The sequence below is a fragment of the Vulpes vulpes genome, chromosome 1 (genome assembly GCF_048418805.1).
Source record: "Vulpes vulpes isolate BD-2025 chromosome 1, VulVul3, whole genome shotgun sequence".
Lineage (NCBI taxonomy): Eukaryota > Metazoa > Chordata > Mammalia > Carnivora > Canidae > Vulpes > Vulpes vulpes.
The window spans coordinates 64,540,494-64,567,108 of NC_132780.1; the positions used below are offsets into that span (position 1 = coordinate 64,540,494).

General features: G+C 38.4%; 1 protein-coding gene across 3 annotated transcripts; it reads left to right on the forward strand.

Moving 5' to 3' along the window:
• The first annotated feature begins 925 nt into the window (after window positions 1-925).
• Window positions 926-26,615, forward strand: GPRC6A (G protein-coupled receptor class C group 6 member A). Of its 3 annotated transcripts, none has more exons than XM_026002296.2 (6): window positions 926-1,173; window positions 5,781-6,084; window positions 8,591-9,427; window positions 16,128-16,340; window positions 19,036-19,159; window positions 21,652-26,615. In XM_026002296.2, exons 1-6 carry the CDS (start codon window positions 980-982, stop codon window positions 22,764-22,766), a joined length of 2,787 nt encoding a protein of 928 aa, XP_025858081.2. In that variant the 5' UTR covers window positions 926-979; the 3' UTR covers window positions 22,767-26,615. The 3 variants fall into 3 exon arrangements, with proteins under 3 accessions (XP_025858081.2, XP_072594509.1, XP_025858083.2); XM_072738408.1 differs by having other exon boundaries at window positions 961-1,173; window positions 5,826-6,084; window positions 8,591-8,902; XM_026002298.2 differs by having other exon boundaries at window positions 980-1,173; window positions 8,591-8,902.

The following is a 26,615-nucleotide window of genomic DNA, read 5'->3' on the forward strand; positions in this document are numbered from 1 at the left end:
TCACATCAGTTCAGATTCCTAAGCATGTAAGAACATGTAGAAACAAATTTTAGTTTGTCCCAAATTTAAATTTGTTCCAAATTTATAAAAATAAAATCTACAAACTGTGGCAATGTCAATGATCTATGACAGACCTTTCTTGTTCAAAGCCAAACACTAGCTCAGGTAAATTTCATCTCAATTTTAGGCTTGACCATTACCACCAAAACTACTTATTTCTAACACATGTAAACTGAGAGGGATAAATACCTAAACTTAATTGAATTTCACTTTTTTAAAGATTTTATTTATTTATGAGAGACACACACATAGAGAGAGAGAGAGGCAGAGACACAGGCAGAGGGAGAAGCAGGCTCCATGCAGGGAGCCCTATGGGGGTCTCGATCCCGGGTCTCCAGGATCACACCCTGGGCTGAAGGCGGCACTAAACCACTGAGCCACCCAGGCTGCCCAATTTCATTTTTTTTAAAAGAGCTTTTCTGGAGAAACAAAAGCAGAGTGCTATTTTTCTCAACTGTTTATAACTACACTTTAGATTTTGGGCCTTGAATGCAAGATCTTTGGAAATGCATAACTGTCCACTCCTGATATGGGAAGCCTTTCCCAAACTGCACCCTCTTGGAGATTCTTGTATTCTACTTCAAAAGAAATGCCAACATGACCCAAAGTCCTTGGCATATCAGTGAGGCAAAAGAGTACTATCCCAGGGAGGATCAGTGTTTCTAATTCTATAACTTTTTTCCTAGCATGACTGCTAGGATACATCTCCAACAATGGAATGTTGGAGTCTGATATGTTCTTATTGGTGAAGAACTGTTTTGACTATCATCAAGCATCTGAAAACTGAATGCTTCCGGCCTTTGACACTGCCCTATACCTTACATGGTGTTTACAGGTGAAATAGAAACCATGTTGTTGGCACTCTGTGAGCTTAATGATCCCTAAGAACTCACATGAACTGAGCAAATGAGATAGAAGCATGGCACTACTGATTATACCGATTACCTGCTTTGGGAGTACTCTTGTTACTTCCCAGCCTTGCCAGACTCCTGATGACTTTGTGGCTGCCACTTCTCCAGGACATATCATGATTGGAGGTTTATTTGCCATTCATGAGAAAATGCTGCCCTCAGAAGACTATCCCAGACGACCAGAAATCCAGAAGTGTGTTGGGTGAGTAAAGTCTCAAAGAACACTTTTAGATTTCCAGAATATATTATGAAACTAAGGCATGTAAACATTCACTTGTATTAACATCTAAATTATTTTTATAAAACTTAAACTCATATATTTTTAAGTTGCATATAGTCTTGCAATCATTCCTGTAAAGAGAAATATATCAGCACTGTATGTATAATCAATCTCCAAGTGCAGAGGCAATGAATGATTTCCATTAATATATTTATTTGAATTTTGCCTAAAACAAACAAACAAACAAACCCTGAAGTCACTTGAGGAAACCAGTTAAGAGACACTATAGCCTGTCCACTACAAACATGCTTAACACATTTATATTTATATTATATATATTTATTACATATTAACATTAATGTAAATCAATTTATATTATATATCTATTTATACTATTCATTATTCATGTTTCTATCATCCACAATATGCATATTGTTTTATTTATTTTATTTTTTAAAATTTTTATTTATTTATGATAGTCATACAGAGAGAGAGAGAGAGAGAGGCAAAGACATAGGCAGAGGGAGAAGCAGGCTCCATACACCGGGAGCCCGACGTGGGATTCGATCCCGGATCTCCAGGATCGCGCCCTGGGCCAAAGGCAGGCGCCAAACCGCTGCGCCACCCAGGGATCCCCTGCATATTGTTTTATTTTTTATTTTTTTTTTAATTTTTATTTATTTATGATAGTCACAGAGAGAGAGAGAGAGAGAGGCCGAGACACAGGCAGAGGGAGAAGCAGGCTCCATGCACCGGGAGCCCGATGTGGGATTCGATCCCGGGTCTCCAGGATCGCGCCCTGGGCCAAAGGCAGGCGCCAAACCGCTGCGCCACCCAGGGATCCCTGCATACTGTTTTAAATATCAATCTAGGGATCCCTGGGTGGCTCAACGGTTTAGCGCCTGCCTTTGGCCCAGGATGAGATTCTGGAGTCCTAGGATCGAGTCCCATATAAGGCTCCCGGCATGGAGCTTGCTTCTCCCTCTGCCTGTGTCTCTGCCTCTCTTCTGTGTGTCTTTCATGAATGAATGAATGAATGAATGAATGAATGAATGAATAAATAAATAAATAAATAAATAAATAAATAAAATATCAATCTAGGGGATCCCTGGGTGGCTCAGAGGTTTAGCGCCTGCCTTCGGCCCAGGGCGTGGTCCTGGAGTCCTGGGATTGAGTCCCACATCGGGCTCCCTGCATGGAGCCTGCTTCTCCCTTTGCCTGTGTGTCTGTCTCTCTCTCTCTGTGTGTCTCTCATGAATAAATAAATAAATAAAATCTTTAAAAATAAATAAATAAATAAGTAAATAAATAAGTAAATAAGTAATAAATAAATAAATGTCAATCTATTATTTAGTGTTTTGTTTAAAATAGGCTACATTTAAAATTTCTCTTTACACTAGCATTTTGGTCAGTACTGCATTCATTTCATTCTTGAAATAATCTAATTCTTTCATAATAAAGTTAGACCTTACTTCAACTTAAATTGTTCCTTCTTCTTTTATGAACGCTTTCCCCTGAAAGTTTGATGATAGAAAAGACACATGGCACAGTGTATAATTGAAAAGTAAAGCTAGGCAGAGGATGTTACAAATGGATTTTTTTGTATTTTTTTAAGGAGAGCAAGATACTTGAATTGTAATTTCTGTCTGGAAACAAACTAATTTCATAGACTTAGGCACATCACTTAAACTCTTTGAGTTCCAGTTTCCAATTTTCTCTTTTGTAAAAGAAGGGCCCGATCACTTCTAAGGACACAGGCAGCATCAGCTTCTGTTGCTATGGCAATGTGACTGCCATGCTTCCTTCCACTCTGAAATCCTGCTTTCTATCTTGATGTTTTTGTATATAAATGTAACATTCTCTTTCCTCCCCCCTTTTTTTCTTTATCAAAAAGTGTTTACCAACTGTCAGATAAAATGTGGTTGCATATCCCACTAAGATTCCTTCCTGGCATTCTCTCTAGAAGTTGAACACTTTAAGCTACTGTCTTCTTAAATGTTGATTATCAGGAATACCAGCAAATGCCTCAGGATAATTCATTAAAAATTTCAGAGCATTAAATTGGTACCCAAAGAATGACTGCAGATTTGAGGCCCACAATTTTAAGCCAACAATTAAGGATGGAAAATACAAAAAAAAAAAATCATTGATCTAATAAGCAAATTTTTTCTGAAAAATCTCTGAATTGAACATCCTTTCACCGTATTGCCACTCCGGGACAGAAACAGTATTCACTCAGCATCAAACAACTATTTACTAAGTGCCTACATTAACTAAGCCCTATTCTAGACACTGGGATACTGAAGGAATACAGCAAAGAGGTTTAGACTCTCATGGAGCTAACATGTGGGGACCTTGAAGATATTATACATTTAAAATGTCATTTATTTTTTTTTAATTAATTTTTATTGGTGTTCAATTTACCAACATACAAAAAAACACCCAGTGCTCATCCCGTCAAGTGTCCACCTCAGTGCCCGTCACCCATTCCCCTCCAACACCCGCCCTCCTCCCCCTCCACCACCCCTAGTTCGTTTCCCCGAGTTAGGAGTCTTTATGTTCTGTCTCCCTTCCTGATATTTCCCAACATTTCTTCTCCCTTCCTTTATATTCCCTTTCACTATTATTCATATTCCCCAAATGAATGAGAACATACACTGTTTGTCCTTCTCCGATTGACTTATTTCACTCAGCATAATACCCTCCAGTTCCATCCACGTTGAAGCAAATGGTGGGTATTTGTCGTTTCTAATGGCTGAGTAATATTCCATTGTATACATAAACCACATCTTCTTTATCCATTCATCTTTCGATGGACACCGAGGCTCCTTCCACAGTTTGGCTATTGTGGCCATTGCTGATAGAAACATCGGGGTGCAGGTGTCCCGACGTTTCATTGCATCTGAATCTTTGGGGTAAATCCCCATAAAATGTCATTTAATTCATTATTTTGGTTATAGTTCATTACTTAAACTTTTCTCTCTTTGTTTCTTTCTTTAAATTAAAAACTTAATGCTGATTTGCCAAACTTCACTTTTAGATAGTCTCCAATAGGGCACCCGGGATGGCTCAGGGTTTAGCGCCTGCCTTCAGCCCAGGGCGTGATCCTGGAAATAAAATCTTAAAAAAATAAAAAATAAAAAATAGTCTCCAATGACAAATATTATTCAAATACTTTAATTTATCGTAACTCAATGAACTAAAAGGAAACTTAAAAATATCAAAACCCTGAACAATGATATTCTCCTCTATGAACGGATAAAGATGATGGAGCATTATAGACCATTATTCAGCCATAAAAAAAGAATGAAATCTTGTCATTTACAACAACATGGATAAGTCTAGGGAGTGTAATGCTAAGCGAAATTAATCAGGGAAAGACAAATACCATATGGTTTCACCCATTTAAGATACAAAATGAACAAAAGAAAAATAAAGAAACAAACCAAAAAGCAGTCTCTTCACCGCAGAGAACAAACTGATGGCTAACAGAGGGAAGGTAGGTAGGGGGTTGGGGGAAATAGGCAAAGACGATTAAGAGTATACTTCTTATATTGAGACTGAGTAATATACAGAATTTTTGAATCTCTATATTGTACGTCAGAAACTAATATAATATTGCATGGTAGTTGTACTGGAATTTAAAATAAAATAATAATAATAATAATAATGTCCTCTATTCATTTAAAAACATTTGAATGCTTACTAATCTTTACTATATATTAGGTACTGTTTGTAACTGCATATATGCAGTGGTAGGTGACAATAAACTTAATTGTAAATCAGTAATCAAGCAACTCAATGCCCTGAAGTAATCATAAATCAAGAGGTCAAATGGGAAAACCCACTTAAAGAGGAAATAGCTATGTTTCATAACTAAAATAGTGCACTTCATCTAGAAGAAAACTATTGTGTTTATACATATAGTCTGTTTTATATGTAATTCTTAAGAGTCTTTTTCTTTTAAAGATTTTTTATTATTATTATTCATGAGAGACACACAGAGAGAGAGAGAGAGAGAGAGAGAGAGGCGGAGACACAGGCAGAGGGAGAAGCAGGCTCCACACAGGGAGCCCAACATGGAACTCGATCCCAGGTCTCCAGGATCACACCCTGGGCTGAAGGCGGCACTAAACCGCTGAGCCACCCGGACTGCCCAATTCTTAAGAGTCTTATTAATCTGGTTTCCAACCACAATAGTTTATAATTTTAAAAAAAAACACATAAAACACAGGCTAGTGAGTCTAAGGAATAGATACTTGGATAACAATAAAATGGTGACATCTAACTAGAAGAAGGACTAAAAATCAGACACATCTTCATACTGCAGAATACTAAACTGAGTATTCAAATGATCCCAAAATTAATTAAGAAAAAGTTAAATTCTGTTCCACAGACTCCATTTGAGACCCTGTATACCTTTTAGAAAGGTTTCCACCAAGAACTATTTTTAAATAAATAAAGTTTAGACCAGCTTTACTGGTCCAGAAATGGTCTATTGTAAGGCAGAAATGTGAATAAAATGAGTTACCATAATGTCTATAGAAGAGTTATGTTCAGATTTAAAAAAAAAATTTGTTTCCCAACAGCTTTGAAATATCAATTTTTCTTCAAACTCTTGCCATGATTCATAGCATTGAGATGATCAACAATTCAACACTATTATCCGGAGTCAAACTGGGGTATGAAATCTATGACACCTGTACCGAAGTCACAGTGGCAATGGCAGCTACTCTGAGGTTTCTCTCTAAGCGCAACTGCTCCAGAGAAATTGTGGAGTTTAAGTGTGATTATTCCAGCTACATGCCAAGAGTTAAGGCTGTGATAGGTGCTGGCTACTCAGAAATAACAATGGCTGTCTCCAGGATGCTGAATTTACAGCTCATGCCACAGGTAGGTTTTGTCTTACCCTAGATGTTGTTTTTGAGCATATTCTTTATTATTAGAAGATCAGGGAGTTGCTTTTATTTTATTCTTTCTTTCTCTTCAGTCAAAGAGGGCATGGTGCCCTACTCTGGATAGTATAATGGACAGAGCACTAAGGGAATATAGTTGCCCCTCAATCTGTCATGTCAGATCCAGTTTCTGACAGTTTTCAGTGGGATTCAGATAAGACAAATCTCTGAGGTCCTCAACTCCCTTGTTTCTGAAATAACATCAGTTGGGTGCTATGAAGAAAACCGAAGAGAGATCGGGGGATAAGAGGACACGCAGGTCAAGGAACACTTCCTGAAACTCGAATGGGAAGGGATAGCCAAGCAAAGACAGGGAGGAGAGGACAGTATCTATGCTGAGAAAGTAGCAAGTACAAAGTTGAAATGTCCAAAGAATAGCAAAAGGTCAATATAGCTAGGTCAGGTATATAGAAAGAAGTGCAGTAAGCAGTGCATTTCCAGAGATAAGCAAGGGCTGGTCATTCAGTATCTTTTAAGCTGTGATACAATTTGCATTTTCTTCTGGGTATGATGGGAAGCATTGAGCAGAGACTATAGTACTACATGTCTCCTTGTAATGCAAGCCAATATATAATCAGGAAGTAAGCAAAAAGGCCTCTGAAAGACCAAAACCAACATAAAGAGCCTTTCACTGAGGCACACTCTACTCAAGAGTCTAGCACGTCCCCTTGGTTTGCATTTTGAGTCTACTTACCTTCCCATCACATTACTCTGTGACTCACTAAGCCACTGTTTCTAGGCTCCAGGGAGATTAGAAGCCAAAAGTTAGAAAGGAGAAAGAGTTAATAGTCATGTTATCAAGAAATAGCCATTTGATAGAAGTGAACAGATGGAAAATATATATATAATAAATGTGCATAAGAATTTAAAATACATAACTTTCTGGAGTTAGAGTAAATAAGAGCATACACCCATGAAGAACTCTGAGAGTTCCATTATATAGCCTAGTGAGGTTGATAAAAAAAGGTTTATATCCAAAGTGACAAAAGAATTATCCCCCCAAATAACTCAGAGATAAAGCTTTGGCTCAAGTTTTCTAGACTACGTATAATGCTAGTTAGGTGATGAGTAAGAAAAGTAGACTATTTTTAACAATGATTATGTCGTGTAAAAATGTAATTTCCATGATAGACAACACAAAAGGAAAGGGGACTCTCCACAGGGGACACTGATTTTACTGAAGCTCAGGTGTCAAATGTAGATGAGCACAGGGATGCCAGGTACAAAATGGAAATCTGCACAGCAATTTCAGGGAACTAAGGTTTAGTCAATGTCAACCATGGGCCAATATCCATTTAAATGTCCTCCTTGAATCTTCACGGGAATCCTATCATGTCATAGGCAAAGAAATATTAATTTTCCCAAATTTATTGAAGTCAAGATTCTGACTGTTTGTCTGACTCCAAAGCCTGTTGTCTTTCCACCATACCAGGTGGCTGCTGTAAATAGTTAAAAAAAAAAAAAAAAAAAAATATATATATATATATAGAAACACATATGCATTCTATATATATATATATATATATATATATATACACAGAAACACATATGCATTATATATATATATATATATATATATATATATATACACACACAGAAACACATTGGAATTGCAGCTAATAATAATTCCCCCTCGAACAAAATCACCAGAGCTGTACATCAAGCCAAACTTTGCATACATGTTAGGTGGGTCTCCCAAAATGCTGATGCCTGTTTGAGTAGAGCAGGGGCCAGAAAACTATAGCATGTTGATCAAATGTGGCTCCCAAGCTATTAAGCTACCAAGTAAGAAAGGTCTTTACTTGTTTTAAGGATTGTAACAAAAAATATAAAATACACACACACACACATACACACAATGGAGACTGTATGTGACCAAAAAAGCTTAAAATATTTTATCTCTCCCTTTACAGAAAAAAAAGTGTGCTGACCCCCTAGACTAGATAATTATTTGGCTGGATAATTTATCCTACCTACAATAAAAATTACCAAAGTTGTCAATTAGACAAAATGTTGAACATGCTGGGTGTCCCAAAATGCATTTTGCTTATTCAACCAGCTGCTGTTGAATAATTCAATGCTTATTCAACAGCATTTTTCCTGTATTGATGCATTTAAATAATATTCGCCTATTCATGTTGGCATGAGATATAAGATAGGTATAATTGGATACAGAAATGTAGCTGGAAATATAAGATAGAGCCTGAACTTTCAGAGAACTGTACTGAACACAATATGAAATGATTGTGGAGCAATGACTCTAAACAGTCACCGGGTACTGTCATGATTTAAGCTATTTATAAAGTAGAAGTTCTTTGAAAGGGAAGAAGGTAAAGGACAGAGAATTTAGGAAAAGATTATACAGAAGATCACAGAAAAGAGAGTGTGAACAGGCCACCCAAAGTACATCAACACCATAACTAAGAGATTCTATCAATCTCCAGGTGAGTTATGAATCAACTGCAGAAATCCTAAGTGACAAAATTCGCTTTCCTTCATTTTTACGGACTGTGCCCAGTGACTTCTATCAAACTAAAGCAATGGCCCACCTGATTCAGAAATCTGGATGGAACTGGATTGGCATCATAGCCACAGATGATGACTACGGACGACTGGCCCTCAACACTTTTGCAGTTCAGACTGCAGCAAATAATGTGTGCATAGCTTTCAAGGAGGTTCTCCCAGCCTTCCTCTCAGATGATACCATTGAAATCAGGATCAATGAGACCCTTGAGAAAATCATCGCAGAAGCCCAGGTTAATGTCATTGTGGTATTTCTGAGGCAATTCCATGTTTTCAATCTCTTCACTAAAGCTATAGAAAGGAATATAAATAAGATCTGGATTGCCAGTGATAACTGGTCCATGGCCACCAAGATCACCACCATCCCTAATGTTAAAAGGATTGGCAAAGTTGTGGGGTTTACCTTTAGAAGAGGGAATATGTCTTCTTTCCACTCCTTTCTTCAAAACCTGCATATGTTTCCCAGAGATAATAACAAGCCCCTAAATGAATATGCCATGCTCTTGTCTGCCTGTGCACACGTCAAGGACAGTGATTTGAGTCAGTGCATTTCCAGCCGCTCTCGAGGGACTTTGGCCTACACGGCTAACAAGGATATAGAAAGGAACTTCTCCCTGAGAAATGATTTCCTGTGGGATTACACCGAGCCGGGACCTGTTCACAGTATCCAGCTCTCAGTTCTTGCCCTTGGTTATGCCATTCGGGATCTCTGCCAAGCTCGAGACTGTCAGAACCCCAACGCCTTTCAACCATGGGAGGTACTAACTCACACATCCAAGAGAATTCCCCTACAGTCACTTCTTTCCTTGCTTTAATTTGCAAATATTTATATTAGCTACTCCTTATCATATTACTTTTGTAAGTAGATACCTTCAGTGTTTGAATACCCTGCATTTCTATCACTAGCTCTTTGCTCTTGAGGATACTAGAGTTCTTATTTTGCCTTCACTACTACATTGACCCTCTAAATTGGTGTTTCTTTTTATTTTCCAAGAATATTCAGTTTATAGTATTATTTTCTGTGAGTTTATGGATTTGTATCCAATCTTACAGTTTTTCAATGCTTCATATGAATTATCTCTTTTAGTGCTTTTGACACAAGACCATGCATGTTTAATGGCCCTTTTATTATTATTAAATATTATCTATAAGGAAACTAACATTAGAAAGTACAGGAAATAGGACTCTAGTCTGGGTATTCTGCCTCCATGTCCTTAATTTTTCATGCTATCTCTGGTGGTTAATAGTTTTCAAAGCCTTCAGCTACAACTCTTAGGACAGTCTCCCTAGGACTCCAGTCTTCCTCAAATTAATGTTGTTAGATGAATCATAATTTGTATGGTATCTCAGGTTGAAATGAGCCACTAATTGTGGGTTAAAGAAGTCTTTTCCTTTCTTCATTTCGATTAGTTTGAAGAAACTCAAATTCAAGCTTAATGTGACCCCTTTTAGTGAAAATTTTCCACTGTGTTTTTTATATGCCTATAAACAAGACATTTACATGCAAATTGTTGCTTTATATGATGGTAAATTTTACTCATTAAAACTAGATTTCCCAATAGTGTGTATTCAAAGATAAGCTTGTCTGTCTTGATGCAGAATCATGTTCCAAAAATATAATTATTACAAATGTGTAAAGAAGAAGGCGGCAAAAGGAAATAAGACTCAATTCGTACCATATACGTGAGTATCCAGGACAGGCTATTTCTATTTTTGTCATTTTTACTTTAAACACTCACAAACACAAGCTCCAAGGTCTAAGGTCATCAGCTTATATTTGGGTGGATCATGTGATGGTCATAAGGTGTTTTAAATTGCTCATTTTAAAACTAGTTTTGATCTTGTAAATGCAAGGCAGAAAACCTTATGAAGAGTTAAGACTAGAGATTAGGATTTTTTTTAATTAAAATTATCTTTTAAAAATCTGTACATATATGCCCAGCTATTTTAAGACATCTGTTTGAAAGCACACTCTTTGTAATATAAAATTGTAATGAGGGATTGGTAAAAACTATACATTAAGTGAACTGCAACAATGAAACTACTACACAAAATTTTTGGAATAAGATGTTGAGAAGGAGTAATAAAGAAAAATCAGACAATCCTAGGGACAGGTAGGCTAAAGGTGAGAGACTTAAAGAGCTTCATACGGAAAGAAAAATGCAAATCAAAAGAACTATTTATCCCTCAAAGATCTGGGAAAGTATTTTAAATCAGAAGTAAATCTCAAACATTCTGAGGAAAAGACTTGAGAAAGTATAATCTAAGCAGCGTCTTCTAAAATGTTTTACTTAAACAGTTAAGAGTCTGGGGTTGTTCTTTATTCCCCCTGGGAGCCTGGTTATCTAGAAACAAACAGAAACAGATTGGAAAGGAGGAATATGTGAGTGACTTGCTCCTTTGATCACAATGTGAGTGAACCACATCTGTGCCAGATTGAGTAGGACAAATAATGCAGACAATTGTCTTCTTATGAAGAAATCTCCATACACTTTAAATTTAAAAGATCAGTAACATTTAGGGTCACTAATCAAAGATACTTTCCTAAAGATTATTTTGACCCCTGGTAAAATTCATTTGTATTTAAATATTACTTTTTAAATAATTTTACATTCAAATAACTTTAAAGAAGTTTTTCCCAGTATTTGGAGATATGTCTTACTTTGGCTTCCCATTTGGTGACATCTGTGAGCAGTCTTCAGGAATGGTACAATCAGAATTGTCTTACTTCAACAGATTTTTAATGTTAGCCAGATGTGCATGAGGATACCACTTCCTTGTTGTGACCAGTGATATGGGGGGGGGGGGGGGGGCTTTGTTTTCCATTACTCATGATGATATATGGAAAGTAGTAAGTGATGCATATGGGATGACCCAATGTCTAATGGTCAAACTTCCAATTCATACATCTATTTAGCAGATATTTATCCGATGTCTCAGTGTTCCAGGCACTGAGTTGAGTGTTGGAAAAATTATGAGAAACAAGACAATTCTCATCCTAAAGGAGTCATCTGTCTACTGGTGTTTATATACAATCAAACAATTAAGGAGCTGTTTACAATGAGGATTAATGCATTGCTCTGTTTCATAGAGACACAAAATGGCAGAGAAGCACATAACTGAGGCAACCAAGCCAGTATTGGTTCAGAGAACATTCCCCAGAGGTCATGACATCTCTGGGGAATATGATGGGTGGGTAGGAGTTAGAAAAGAAATACTTTGAGGGATCCCTGGGTGGCACAGCGGTTTAGTGCCTGCCTTTGGCCCAGGGCACTATCCTGGAGACCCGGGATCGAATCCCACGTCGGGCTCCCGGTGCATGGAGCCTGCTTCTCCCTCAGCCTGTGTCTCTGCCTCTCTCTCTCTCTCTCTCTCTCTGTGTGTGACTATCATAAATAAATAAATAAATAAATAAATAAATAAATAAATAAATAAATATTTTAAAAAAAGAAATACTTTGAGAAGGGAGAGAAAACATGGCATCTTCATGGATAAGAAAATAGTGCCACAGAATTCAGTGTTTTATGGCAACTACGGGTAAATGAAAGTAAAGAGATTAGTGAAGGAGCCATCATGAGGGCTCAATCAATCAGAGCATCTCAAATTTTGATGTGCAGTTGAATTATCTGGGAATCTTATTATCATGTATATGCTAATTCAGTCACGGGTGAGGGGGATACCTGAAAGTCTGCCCTTCTAACAATCTCTCAGGTGATGCTGATACTGCTGGTATAGGGACACCCTTTCAATAGAAAGTCTGCAAACTATGTTTATAGGTTTGGACTTGATAGAGCAAAGGGGAACCAGTTAAAGATATTTTTACACAGGAAAGTGTCGTGATCCTCTTTCCACGTGATTCCTCTTTCCAATGCAGAAATAGCATTTCATTTCCACTGTGATGTGCATTGGTTAGAGGGACACAAGCCTATAGGTAGAAGGACCAATTAGGTAATCCAGGCATAAAATAATGATGGCTTATACTACAGGTACAAGTACTACAAGTATTCTGTGTGACAGTGAGGATGGAGATGCACATATGTGGATTTTTAAGAAGAAGAATGAAGAGCATCTGGAGATAGATTGGGTGTAAAGGACAACAGACAAAGAAAAGCAAAGATGTTGCAAGTGAGTCCACATTTGGACAATTGGTACCATTTGTTGGGGTAGAAACAGAGATAAATAGAGGTCTGGTGGGGAGAAGAGGCATTCAGTATTGGAAATGTTGAATTCGAAGAGCTTCAGAGACATTCAAGTGTAGCAATGGCAGTTACATATTGGTCCAGAAGTCAGAAGAGACACATGCTGAGGAGATAGTGATTTTGAAGTGATAAGGAGAATAGTAACTAATAATTTTTTAAAAGATTTTATTCATTTATTCCTTTGAGAGAGAGAGAGAGAGAGAGAGAGAGATAGTGAGCAAGAGAGAACATGAGCAAGAGGGAGGGACAGAAGGAGAGAGAGAACAGATTCTGCTGAGCAGAGAACCCTACTCAGGGCTCAATCCCAGGACCCTGGGATCATGACCTGAGCCGAAGGCAGACACTGAACCTACTGAGCCACCTAGGCACCACAATAACTAATTTTGAAGGGCTACTATAGTAGGCATTGACCTCTAACCTCTATAATATTCTGGTAGGTCCACATGTTCATGCTCCTTACACTCTATCCTAAAGTAGTGGCAAGAGGAAAATGTTACTAGTGACCAAGATTTGCAGCTGTTTAGACATGGATGGGACCCCCACAATAAGCGTCCAGCCCACAGTCACCCACAGTTAGTGATGAAACTGTTCCAGCCTTAGTCCAGGATGCTTTCCACCACAGCATGTAAAACTTCATGGAAGAAAAAAGACATGGGTTGGGCACCAGACAGAGATGCAAGGCCGCATCCTCTGTGACTCGAATTTCCTCACCAGCACAGCTTACTTAGGGAAATGTCCTGGACATCAGGGTAGACAGGGAAAAGGAAGACAACATTAACCACAACAGCTTGAGTGGTGTGGCCTCCTGGCCTTGCGTTCTCAAAAACAGTTCCCTGCCCTACAAAGGGAGAATTCTGTAACATGGAAATGCAAATCCCACTGTTTACGATTTATAGCATCAATTTACATTGACTTTCAGAGTCTCCATGAAAAAAATTGGCAGAAAAAGCCTTTAATAGCCTCATAATCAGAGCATCAATGTTTGAAACTCACCTTAACCCAGAGTAAATGCTCTATCTTACTTACCAGGTCATGAATGCACTGTTTTGTTTGCCTGCACCCCCTCTGCTGTGATGACAAGCATACAGTTAGGCTAGTTTATGTGCATCATACAATGTTATCACTATTTACAGAACATGCATGTGTCAAAGCTTTACCCTTGAAAGCCTCATTAAATACAGGAAAAAAACAGACAGAAATTATAGTCCAAACACAAGAGTAAGAAAGGAAATGCTCCCTAAAGAGCTGAGTTTTCTGGGGTTCGTTGGTGTGAATTGCTAAAGAAAAATCAATACACAGGTAGAGGTGGAAATATAGGTCCTTACTTCCTTTTTTAAATTTTTGTTCCCTTCACATTTTTTATTCCAGGCAAGTGCTGGAAAAAGCTTTTACTGGTTAATTCCACCCTGTTAGATCTGATGTCCTGCTTCTTTAAAGTAATACTAATCCATTTACGTTCATTAAAAGAACTAAGAAATCTGTGGGGACATATAATAAAATCAATAGACATTGCTTAGAGATTTTACTAAAGTGACATTTGATCACTGATCTGTCATAACTAATATATTTACCCTAAAATATAAATTGATTTTCTTACATTCTATTTTTAAAAATGGAAGAAAAGAAACATTCATAAAAGATTAACTGCAAAGGAATAAAATAAGAAGAGCTCTATTCAAATAGAATAATTTCTGCCTCATTCCACAGATTTTGCATACTGCAGAAGCCTCATAATCTCATGGATTTAGAAGAGTAGGCCGAGTGTATTCAGAGAGGGTATTTACTTAGCTGTGATTATATATCCGGTTAATGGTGGAGCCGGGGTCCCTTCCTCCCAATCTATGATTCTTCCTCCAAAGCACAAACTCAACACAGCTGCCTTCTGTGTCAGTAAAACATTCCCTGTCCTAACTGCATTGTATACAAGTTCTTACTGTACAAATTGGGTAACAAGACCAGTAATTTTTCACTGCATTTCTTTCCTCTCAAACTAAAAAAAAAAATCATTTTATGAATTACATTGGAAATAGAATTTAGAGGTCACTTTACCATACAATCACTGAAACAGATGTGAAAATGACTAGAGATAATAAAAGCCATACTTCCCCCCAAATTAGTAACAAGGTACGGATTTAGGGGGCAGGTGCTGGCAGTACCTTCCACCCACCAGCTAACCTTGTCTGGTGGGGAGACACCCCGAGAACAGGGTGCTATTGCCAGGGACTGTTTCCCACATTTGTACCTCTGTCCCTTTAGCCCTCATTTTGCAGATGGGGAGCATAATAACCTCTGGCTTAGATTACCCACTCCAGGCTTGGCCAAGGATCCAACTGTGACTAGAAGGAAAAAAGGAATGTTGCTGCCTTCTATAGCTCCAGATGACACACTGATGACTGCTTTTGAGTCAGAAGGAAAAAATAAGAAGCTATTGAATTAATATAATGTTAGATGCAATGGAACGAACTGAATGCCAAAATGTGTGGGTCCGGATAAGGCCCTTCACCCCTTGGCTGGTGACGTTCATCTAACAAAAGAAAATGATCCCTGCTCAGCTTGTTTCACTGAGTTGTTATGGCATAGAAGGGTAGCACACTTCTGAGTATTAGCAAGTAATATATGAATGTCAGGGGGCATCATTAATTGATAGACTCAAAGTATTTTTATGTATTTGTACAATACCTCTATTAGCTAATTAACAGTATTAACAGATATTTATCTTTTACTAATCTTAATCTGTGCCCAACGCTGGGCTAAACTCTTTATATGCTTAATTACATCTAATCCTTTTAATAATCCTATAAGGAAGGTTCCATTTATTTCATTTTACAGATGGGGAAGCTGAGGCTTAGGAAGCAATTGGGTCAATACCACATCACTAATGAGATACAGAACCAGGATTAGAGCCCAGGCAACTGCCCCCAGAGGACTCACCCTGAAATTCTACATCATGGAAAAAGAAGATGCCCAGATTGCAATTTTATAAGCCAGAGAAGCTGCTCTCTGTAAATATTAACTTGATTCCTCAAATTTACAGAGCAAGACTTTGGCAGAAATCAGACTAGAATTCTTAAATTGTTGCCAGATAGTTACAAACCTTCTCAACTAATTACCACACTCGCTGATCCAGAATGTCCAGAATGTCCTTTTCTTTTTTTTTTTTTTTTACCTTTTAAGTGATATTCTATGTAAGGCAGTGTTATACTTGGGATAATAGATACATATTTCCATTAGTTTTTATTTCCATTTTTATATTTTATAGTTACTTGATGTATTAAAAAATGTGACATTCACTGATGAAGGGAATTCATTTCATTTTGATGCCCATGGGGATATGAATACTGGATATGATGTTGTGCTCTGGAAGGAGATTGACGGCCACATGACTATCACCAAGATGGCACAATATGATCTGAGGAATGATGTCTTCATCATCACAGACCAAGAAACAAAAAATGAGTTCAGAAATCTTAAGGTAATTTTGTGGTAGGCCTGCTTTATAGCATTCAAATCAAATTAGTACCTCAGTTGCAAAAGTCCTTGATCCGACCAGAACCTCCAATAACCTCACTTCCTGTTTACTGTCCCCAATTTCCCTCCTTAAATTCTATGATCAACTTATATATCACTCCCTGTTCATGCTGTCTTCATCATACACATTCGACCAAAGCATGATCCTGATTAAATTCAACTCCTTGCCTAATCAATAGAGCCCTCATGTAGCTGAACTTGGCAAAACAAAAACAAAAACACCTTGTTGACAGTTTTCACTTCAAATTCATGATCTCTCACCTCCAATGGCCCTTAATGCTGTTGGACAATCAGACTATTATCCTACTCCATTAATTCACCCACCTTCCTGGATAGCTATTCCATAATTTTTCTTCTCTCCTCTGACTCCCACACATCTTTCCCATCTTCACATTCCATTGACCTTGCTTCTTATGTCACTAACAAAACTGAAAACATCAGAAGAGAACTGCTTCTTTTCCATCTTTCCTAAAATGTCGCCATGTCAGGGCAATCTTCCCCAGTCACTTTATTTACAACTGCAATGCCAACCTAATACTTCTTATATATCCTTCTCTTTTTCTCTTCTTAACACTTTTCACCATCTAGCATTCTGTACCCTTTGCTTATTCATAACTTGCTTATTGTCAGCCTTGTCAGCTAGAATGAAGGTCTGTGCAAGCATGGATTTTTGTGTTTTGTCCCCTGCTGTGGCCCCAATAATTACAACAGTGCATGACATATAATAGACACTCAAAAAGTGTGCTGAATGAAAGAATCAAAGCTTCAAGTCACTACTTTTATTCTAATTTTCCCTGTCATAAGTTTCAGTAAGGCAAGATACTTTTTCCTTGAAAGATAGAAATGTAGCCATCTTTCTGTGTTTTCAAACTTTCTTTATCATTTTCATTATCACCTCCACTCTCACAATGATATTGTGAACCCAGAACTCTGCTAAACACCGTTAACTCAATCTTTACTTTACATAGTTTACTATGTGGTGACTCATTTTTTGTACTGAATACAGAGGGGATTCTCTACTAAAATTCCTGCAAGAACCACTGTTTTTAATCCTACCAAGACTATCTTCAGACTTTGTAGGGGAGACAGTGAGAGGGAGGTGATAGGATGATAAGTAAGCGAGAGGGGTTTTTGGTGACTAAGTGGAAAGGGCTGATCACCATAAAAAAGATGGACATGTCTTCTTTTCTGATGGTAACACCCATAAATATTTCAAGGAGGTAGTAGGAGACCAATTAAGTCAGATTTCAGGAACCGCTTGTCAATATGTAGGCTAGTTGGGGTATCAGCATTTCTGGTAAATCATCAAAATCCATAGTATAAAACCTCAGATAATCCTATATCTTTTGATATTCCAAAGTTATTAATACCAGACTTTAGAATGTCTTTGCTGTCTCTTATGTGAAGAGGAGAAAAGGTTTCCCTTTTATCCCCTAATGACATCCTGCCTGCTGAAAACCCAGATGAGGAATAACTGTGTTGAGAGGAAGAAAGCCACTGCTTGTGGACACAGGGCTACCACATCTCAGCTACTTCTCTCTCTCAGCCAGATATTTTCATCTCCCAGAGTAAAGGCCAGTTAGCTTAGTCCTTGGATTGTGTTCCTGGCTCAGGAATGGCTATTAAGATAATCTGAAGAAACCCTATTTTACCCATTTTGCTTTGGTCTTCAGAATGTAAGAGGGAGACGATAACAGATATAGTTTGCAAGATATGCCATGAGAAAGGGACTATGAATGGAAAAAAAGCACAACTGAAGTGCAAAGAATTATTATGTAAATTGGAAAAGCCTTCATAAAAATAGGATGCTATATATGATTCATACTGCGGTGTGCACAATTATAACCTAAATTCTCAGGATTATTAAAATTCTATTTATATATCTAGGGTTGCCTTTTTCGCTAATACTTTAATGGTTTTAAATTCAAAATCTCCACTGTTTTTTTAAAAAAATATTTATTTATTTATTTATTTATTTATTTATTTATTTATTTATTTAGTGTGAGAGTGGAAGGAGGGGCAGAGGGAGAGACAATATCTCAAGCAGGCTCCCTGCCGAGTGAGGAGCCAGACTCCAGGCTTGATCTCATGACCCTGAGATCATGACCTGGGCCGAAATCATTCATCAGATGTTCAACAAACTCAGCCATCTGGGTGCCCCTCCACTGTTTTGTTTTTGAAGGTCAGACTGGCCAGAGTCCTTGGACAGCATGATTACTAACCTTCTTCTGAAGAATACAAAAGCCCATTAAGTTTCTATTTTCCAATATAGTTAAAGTCTTTAGATAACACAAGATTGTACATCTCCAAGCCATTGTCCCCTCTTTTAGTGTCATCACTATACATTTGTCCCTCTGCTAGGGACTTTCTGAAAGAGCTCATTTCTCTTATTTGCTTACAGAAGCTATTAATGGGACAAAAACTTCTTCTTCCTAAGGCAGTATCACTATCTGAAATAGTTTCTGTTTTTTAAACTTGTTCGCATTCCTCCAGATGACAAAACAATTCTATGGTGCTATTTTTTTTTTAAAGAGACCAATGTTTACTATTTAATAAATATATCTTTACATTAAGTCAAAGTTACTTAGGATAAATCTTTTTTTAAAAAAAATCTATTTGAGATTTCTTTCACTTGGCAGCAAATTCGATCTAAATGCTCCAAGGAATGCAGTCCTGGGCAAATGAAAAAAACTACAAGAAGTCAACATATCTGCTGCTATGAATGTGTGGACTGTCCTGAAAATCACTACAGTAACCAGACAGGTAACTATAGTCACCACAGCACATACTGTGATAGACCTGAACCATTTCTCTTAGGCTGATTTTTTTTTTACAAGAATCCTATTTTGTTTTGTTTAGTTTTGTTTTTCACTTAAGGATTTCATGCACCTGCTAAAATAAATTCCAGTGAAATTTCATTTTACATTGGAATTTGCTCTTTTATATCAGCAGATACTTTAACCAATACATAATAGAGATATAAAAGTAACTTCACTTCCAAGGAGAGATGTCACCCCCTCAACTGGACTTCCTCTCTCGCATCTCTCAAAACAATGTGAATTCTATCCATTTTTGTCCATCTGTCCCCCACACAGACATGCCGGCCTTGTAACTGGGGCACAGTAGGTATGAATAAATAAATGCTGAGTTAGCTAAACAGAGCATGATAGAGACCCAGAGGTGTGCATACCCTGGAGATCTCATTATTCCTACCAAGAGGCAACGGTAAAGCCTAAAAAGAATCATCTGTGAGAGGAAGGGGTGAACTATTGACATAGATGAGATGCTAACTGCTTGTTTGACAAATCTGTCTTTAACAGTTCATGATATCTAAGCAAAATACACAAATTAGAGAACAAGAAGGAGCCCAGCAATAGAAAGGAAGGGAGAAGAAATGTTGGGAAATACCAGGAAGGGAGACAGAACATAAAGACTCCTAACTTGGGGAAACGAACTAGGGGTGGTGGAAGGGGGGAGGAGGGCGGGTGTTGGAGGGGAATGGGTGACGGGCACTGAGGTGGACACTTGATGGGATGAGCACTGGGTGTTTTTCTGTATGTTGGTAAATTGAACACCAATAAAAATTAATTAAAAAAAAAAGATAAAAAAAAAAAAAAAAGAAGGAGCCCAGCAGCCTTCGGGGTCTTAAAAGGAGCTATCAGCGCTTTCTTTGGAGTTAAGCCTACTTTAAAGCCTCTTGTTCCCTCCCTGGCTTATTGTTCATTATAGATGCATCCCCATTCATCTCTAACTGCTGAGAACCTCAGAGCTGGACCAGTTCTCAAATGCTTACTCTTTTTTCTCATTGGCTCCAAGGGGAATAAATGACGATGTTAACATTCCAACACTCACGTTCTATCACTATCTCACAAAAATGCCACTTGTCCCAGCCCAAGAGATGGGCTCTGCTGTGTGAATAATTAGATAACAGGCAGGGAGGGGATTTTCCAGGTAATAACGATGTCTAGCATCTGTCTGCCAAGTGGATAATAGAGTATGTAGCGTCTGTTTCCCATAAAGACGTGCACGAGTTTTCAAAATACAGTTTGGGTTGCCCTTTGATAACCCGGGAAAGAACAAGTGTAGAAGACTGCTTTTCCCTTGGACGAAACACAAGGATTTAGGATGGTCTGAAAGGACAGCATCTCTTGTTGTTCCCTATATCTCCAGCGCACGGCCCAGGTACATCGAAAAGGCCATGAAACATTCGCCAAACAGGTGAAGAAGGTGGCACACACTTGCAGCAACAGTTAGGGGACCACAGAGAAGAATGGGTATTTATAGGGACACAGGGTTTGGAAAGAGGAAGAGGCTGGAGAGGTAATGAAGAAGTTTATACACAGAAACACAACCTGACTTTGAGATTAACAAAGAAGAGAACGCGGGCCCCCTTATAAAACAGAATGGGCACTCTGGAGGGTTCTCAGATGGATGCCCGGGGAGGGGCTTTTGGTAGTAGGCGGGACCCCAACTTTAGGGGGCTGAGAATGGAGAGCAGAGGCAATCACACTCCCAGAGACTCCACTCTAATATCAGCTCATCATGAATCAGCTGAAATCACTTCCCAGCTTGTCACTGCCTGTGTGAGAAGCTCAATTTTATGACCTCCTAGAAAAAAAAATTAACTAATTCTTCATTCACTGTCATTGGTTACAATCTTATGTTATCTCACTTTTAGAGAGCTTTTAGAGCAACTTGGCTATATTTTCTCTGCTCTTAAAGAACTGCTGTCGTATTTATTTATAATAGTTTTCACTACATTGAGCGTCTAAGATGTGTAATGCTCCGTGCAAAGCATTTTATATTTATTGGCGTGAATGCAGCACCCCAGTAAGGCAGGGTCTTTATGAATTTTTTTTAAGATTTGGATCAGAAAGTTCAAATTACTTATTCAAGATTATGGGAATCGTAAGTGATAGAGGAAGGAACTTGAGATGCATTTTGACTCCAAAGCCCTTCTTCTTAACAGAGTCCCTGAACTGCCTGCCACCTATAATAATAGCAAATTCATAAGAGGCTATTGTCTATCTTGAGTATTGATTTCCTAAAGACTCACAGCCCAGCTATCTTGAGTATTGATTTCCTAAAGACTTGCAGCCCAGCTGTTTTTTTTCCTTTCTCTTCCCCTTTTTCTTCCTTCACCTTCACACTTTCTCTCTTGCCTTCTTTTGGATTCTGTGTGAATGAATAACCAATGTGAAAATTAACTCTAGCTTAAATGTTTGCAATGTAACTGAATCTCTTCTGTCTTTTAGATATGGATCACTGCCTCTTATGCAACAATGAAACTCACTGGGCCCCTGTCAGGAGCACAAGGTGCTTTGAAAAGGAAGTGGAATATCTCAACTGGAATGATTCCTTGGCTATACTGCTCCTGGCCCTCTCCCTACTAGGAATCATCCTTGTTCTGGCCATTGGCATAATATTTACAAGAAACCTGAACACACCCATTGTGAAATCATCTGGGGGATTGCTGGTCTGCTACGTGATCCTTCTCTGTCATGTCCTCAACTTTGCCAGCACAGGCTTCTTCATTGGAGAACCACAAGACTTCACATGTAAAACCAGGCAGACTGTATTTGGCATGAGCTTCACTCTCTGCATCTCCTGCATTTTGATGAAGTCCCTGAAAATTCTGCTAGCCTTCAGCTTCGATCCCAAGTTGCAGAACTTCTTGAAGTGCCTCTATAAACCAATCCCCATCATCTTCACTTGCACAGGTATCCAGGTTGTCATTTGCACAATCTGGCTAATCTTTGCAGCACCTGCTGTGGAAGAGAATGTCTCCTTGCCCAGAGTCATTATCCTGGAATGTGAGGAGGGATCCATCCTTGCATTTGGCACCATGCTGGGTTATATTGCCATTCTGGCCTTCATTTGCTTCATATTTGCATTCAAAGGCAGGAAATTACCTGAGCATTACAACGAAGCCAAATTCATAACATTTGGCATGCTCATTTATTTCATAGCTTGGATCACATTCATCCCCATCTATGCTACCACATTTGGTAAATATTTGCCAGCTGTGGAGATTATTGTTATTTTAATTTCTAACTATGGGATCCTGTGTTGCACATTCTTCCCCAAATGCTATATTATTCTTTGTAAGCAAGAGGCTAACACAAAATCTGCCTTTCTCAAGATGATTTACAGTTACTCTTCCCACACTGCAAGCAGCCTTGCCATTAGTCATGTTTCACTGGACTCCACTAACAGCAATATCACAACGACCAATCCCAGCTCTAGTGGCAAGTCTGCAGCCTCGCAGGAAAGCAAGGATCTTCAGGCACAAGCATTTGCACACATATGCGGAGAAAATGCGATAAGTGTACCTAAAATTTTGCCTCGAAAAAGAATTTCAAGTATATGAAGGAGTCCTGAAGAGATGGCATGTTCGAGAATAAAATGTTTCTAGGATCTTTGTATTTAAAATGTACATTTATTTTCCAATGAATATATAGTTTGTTTTTCTTCACTGCCACCATGTTCACCAATGCTCCCTCTGTCTAACCACCTGTTTTACAGAGAAAATAGAGCCCTCAACCTGAAACTGCCTTGGTTCCTCCTTCTGCGTCCATCTTTACCTCCTTCCTGTTAGCCATGTTTTTATTCAATATTAGCCCATGTTACATCATCCTTGTAATATCCTCTGTCTCCTCTTCTCAAACTTCTTCATATGGGTTCTCCTTCTCTTCCAAAGCATCTTTGCCTTTCCGCCTTCATTGCTCAGCTTAGTTGAACAAGCATTTTAGCAGTTACCATGTGCCAGGTCGTATGCTAAATACGAAGGTACAAGAAGGATCAAGGCATCATTTCTGACCTCTAGGAGTTCAAAATCCAGGAGAGAGGGTCACATATCAACATTTTCACTTCAGTGTGGAGAATTCTGATTGTCATGTGCATAGGGCACTGTAACAGTATAGTGAAGCAGCACTTAGTCACCCTGGGAGATGATGAGAGAGCTTCAGAGAAAGCTAAATATGACACTTAGGTAAAGTCTCGAAAGATGAATAAGGGTTAGCTAATCAAAGAAAGTACAGAAAACTGTTCCAGATAAAGGGGGAAAGCAAGGAGCAGCAGCAGAAAGGGTCAAGAAGGTACACTCGGGGGAGTACAGCCATTTGGTATTACTAGAGAGGAGTCCTGTTTTGTATGTAGGGGTTAGGTCATGAAGGAATACCACAGACTGGAGTTTTTTCATAGGAAGCTTAGATCTTTATCTTGTGAGTTGAAGGTCATCAAGATGACAGGTTCAAAGTCTCATTTTAGGAAGATCACTCTGAAACAGGATAGAGGATGGAGTCTAATTGGGAGAGGATTTGGATCTACATGAGGGAAAAGAGAAAAGAATATGAATAGGTATCTAAGCTATATAGGAAGTGGTACTTTACTTCATGTGGTTGGTGAGGGGTGAGGTATAACCTTCTTGTCTGGTTTATTGGAGGAGATATGCAATATGGGAAGAAGACTGGTTTAGAGTAGGAGATGGAATATTGAATTTGAGGTGCCTGGAGTAATTTCAAGATGTATCAAGCATTCATATGGATATAAGACTCTGAGCCCAGGGGACCAGGTCAGAGCTGCTAATAAGGATTCGAATGCCATGTTCACACTGCTGCCCATCCTTATAAAACAGATAAACATACAAAATAACATTGTCTCCAGTCTTGACAGTCTCTTTAACTACAACTCTCTTTCTTCCTCTTCTTCACAACTGAATGTTTGAAGGAATAGTGTCATTATTGACTTGGACCCACTGAGCCCACTGAAATCTGGCTTCTAGTTGTACCACTCTGCCAGAGTAGTTTAGAGAACAGCTGTCTGTGGCTTTTTATCTATCAGATTCAATGGTGATTCTTTTTTTTTTTTTAAGATTTTATTTTATTTATTCATGAGAGACACAGAGAGAGAGAGGCAGAGACATAGGCAGAGGGAGAAGCAGGCTCCATGAAGGGAGCCTGATGTGGGACTCGATCCCAGGACTCCAGGATCACGACCTGAGCCAAAGCTGGATGCTTAACCACTGAGCCACCCAGGCGTCCCTCAATGGTGATTCTTAAGCCTTCATCTCCCTTGAATCTGATGGGCATTTGTGGTATAATTCCTCCTCCCTGAAATTCTCCTTCTTCATTCCCTACATGATATTCTAAAGCTTCTAATTATTTAAAACTCTTCAATCTGATGCAAAGACTCTTTTGGTTCTATTCTGGCATCCTGACCATATGTCTTCCTCCATTTGACTCTCAAATATGGGTAATCCCCAGAGTGCCATCCTCAATCTAAATCCCTTTTCTCTCTATCCACTTTCTTGCTACAATACCATCCATCTCCATACCTTAACTTTGGCCCAGATAACTCCCCAAACCATGTCTCTGGTCACTCTAATAAACCCACATTCTTGTCCCTTGTACTTTGACTTGTCGAAGTCAACATGTCTAACATTTGATCCATTACTTCCTTTTCCTGGCCCCTCCTCCTGTTTTCCATTTCTCAGCATGTTATACCACCTTTGAATTCATCAGAACCCTGCAGATCATCTTATTCATCTCTGACCCCACCATTTGCTTCACCTTTCTATACCTTTAATTCATCACCTGTCTTTTGTTTTCTAACTTTTTAATTTTCTCAAAACCTTGCCAAAACCTCTATCCCTGTCATCACTTCCTTAACCTAGGCCTTCATAATCTCTTTCGTAGATATTTACAACAGCTTCCTACTTTGACTCTGATCTCTCATTTTATTTCAAACACAAGTTCTTACTAAGCCTTCCATTCATTTCTACCTCATGTATTCCTAGAGTAAAAACCTCTTCATGTTACTCGGTTGTCCTAAAACCTCTAATAAGTCAAAATTTCTTATCTTGATGCCCAGAATCTCCATGCCCAGGAACAATGGCTGCCCTTCCTAGCTGGTATGTTATTCTTGAGAAATGGTCACCTGCTGGTGATCGTCTGTACCCATAACATGCTATTCCATGCCTCAGAGTCTGCCTCTCCTCTTGGCCTTGATGTCCTTTCCACCTCTGTCCTCCTAGAACATTCTAGCTAATCCACCAGACACAATCAAGTGTTTTCCCTTCTACCAGGACTTTCTTTCTGCCACTGTCACGGCACCTATTATACTTCATTGCATTCATGTGTTTTTAGTTTAATTTATTCCACTAACATTTATAAGTGCCTACTGTGTGCCAGGTATAATTCTATGCACAGGGCGTATACAATGATAAAGGACAGACAAGTTCTCTCCTCTCAAGGAGTTTATATTTAGTGTTTTCATCATTATGCAGTGAGCAATCAGTTCTCCTTTGGATCACGTTCTTGGCTGCCCTTTCCTCTCTACTACCACTGCTATCATCACCCCAGTTTAGGCTGTCATGACTCTACATCTCTGTTGTTGAAACAGTCCAAACTAGTTACTACCCTAGAATTCCCCTTCTAATGCACACAATACATCACCACAGATTGATCTTACTCAGGGTAGTTTCAATACTATTATTCTCCTATTCAGAAAAAATTTAATAAATTCCTATCACTTTCAGAATTAAGTTAAATTCCCCTATCTTGCTAAGCAAATCTTCCACAGTCTTAGTCTGACATGGATTGAATGTTAAACAACAACAATAAAAACAAACAAACCCAAGATATTGATCCTAGGTTACTGCTTAACCCAAATGTATTCACCTATAATATGGTGATAACATCTCATAAAATTGTTAAGGGTGAAATACCCTGATGTACATGAAAGTGTTAAGAAATGAGTATTCTGTTTGTTATTTTACTGACTCATTGCTCTGTTGATATGAAAACAGTTTCTCTTATTGACATGAGAGCAAAGCTGTAGGAGAGCTTCCAGATTCTTGAGTGTGATCACACAAAACAGAAATCCCAGTACTGTTGTGCCAATAAAACAATGAAAGGAATATTGTTTCATAAGAGTTATGACTTTTACTACAGTTACATAGCTTTCAACAATTATTCCAGAATTTTAAAAATGCTATTTAACTTAAGAAATTAAGTTCTGAACTGCCAAAACTACATCTTTGCCATCATGTAAAACAAACAAACAAATAACAAGGGAAAGACTATTGTACTTTTCACTTTTCTGTTAACTTTTGGGGCTCTTAAATTCAACTGAGTATAAGTTAAATAATTGCTTACTCTCTTAAATAATTTCTTGCTACCTTTGGAATAAAGTGGGATTTTTTCTATCATAAAGCCAA

Excerpts from the sequence above, each read along its gene's own strand:
- GPRC6A (XM_026002296.2), top strand. The coding sequence starts at position 980 with ATGGCACTACTGATTATACCGATTACCTGCTTTGGGAGTACTCTTGTT. Across the intron at positions 16,341-19,035 it reads ATGAGTTCAGAAATCTTAAG|CAAATTCGATCTAAATGCTC; the intron begins GTAATTTTGTGG and ends TTCACTTGGCAG. Across the intron at positions 19,160-21,651 it reads TCACTACAGTAACCAGACAG|ATATGGATCACTGCCTCTTA; the intron begins GTAACTATAGTC and ends TCTGTCTTTTAG.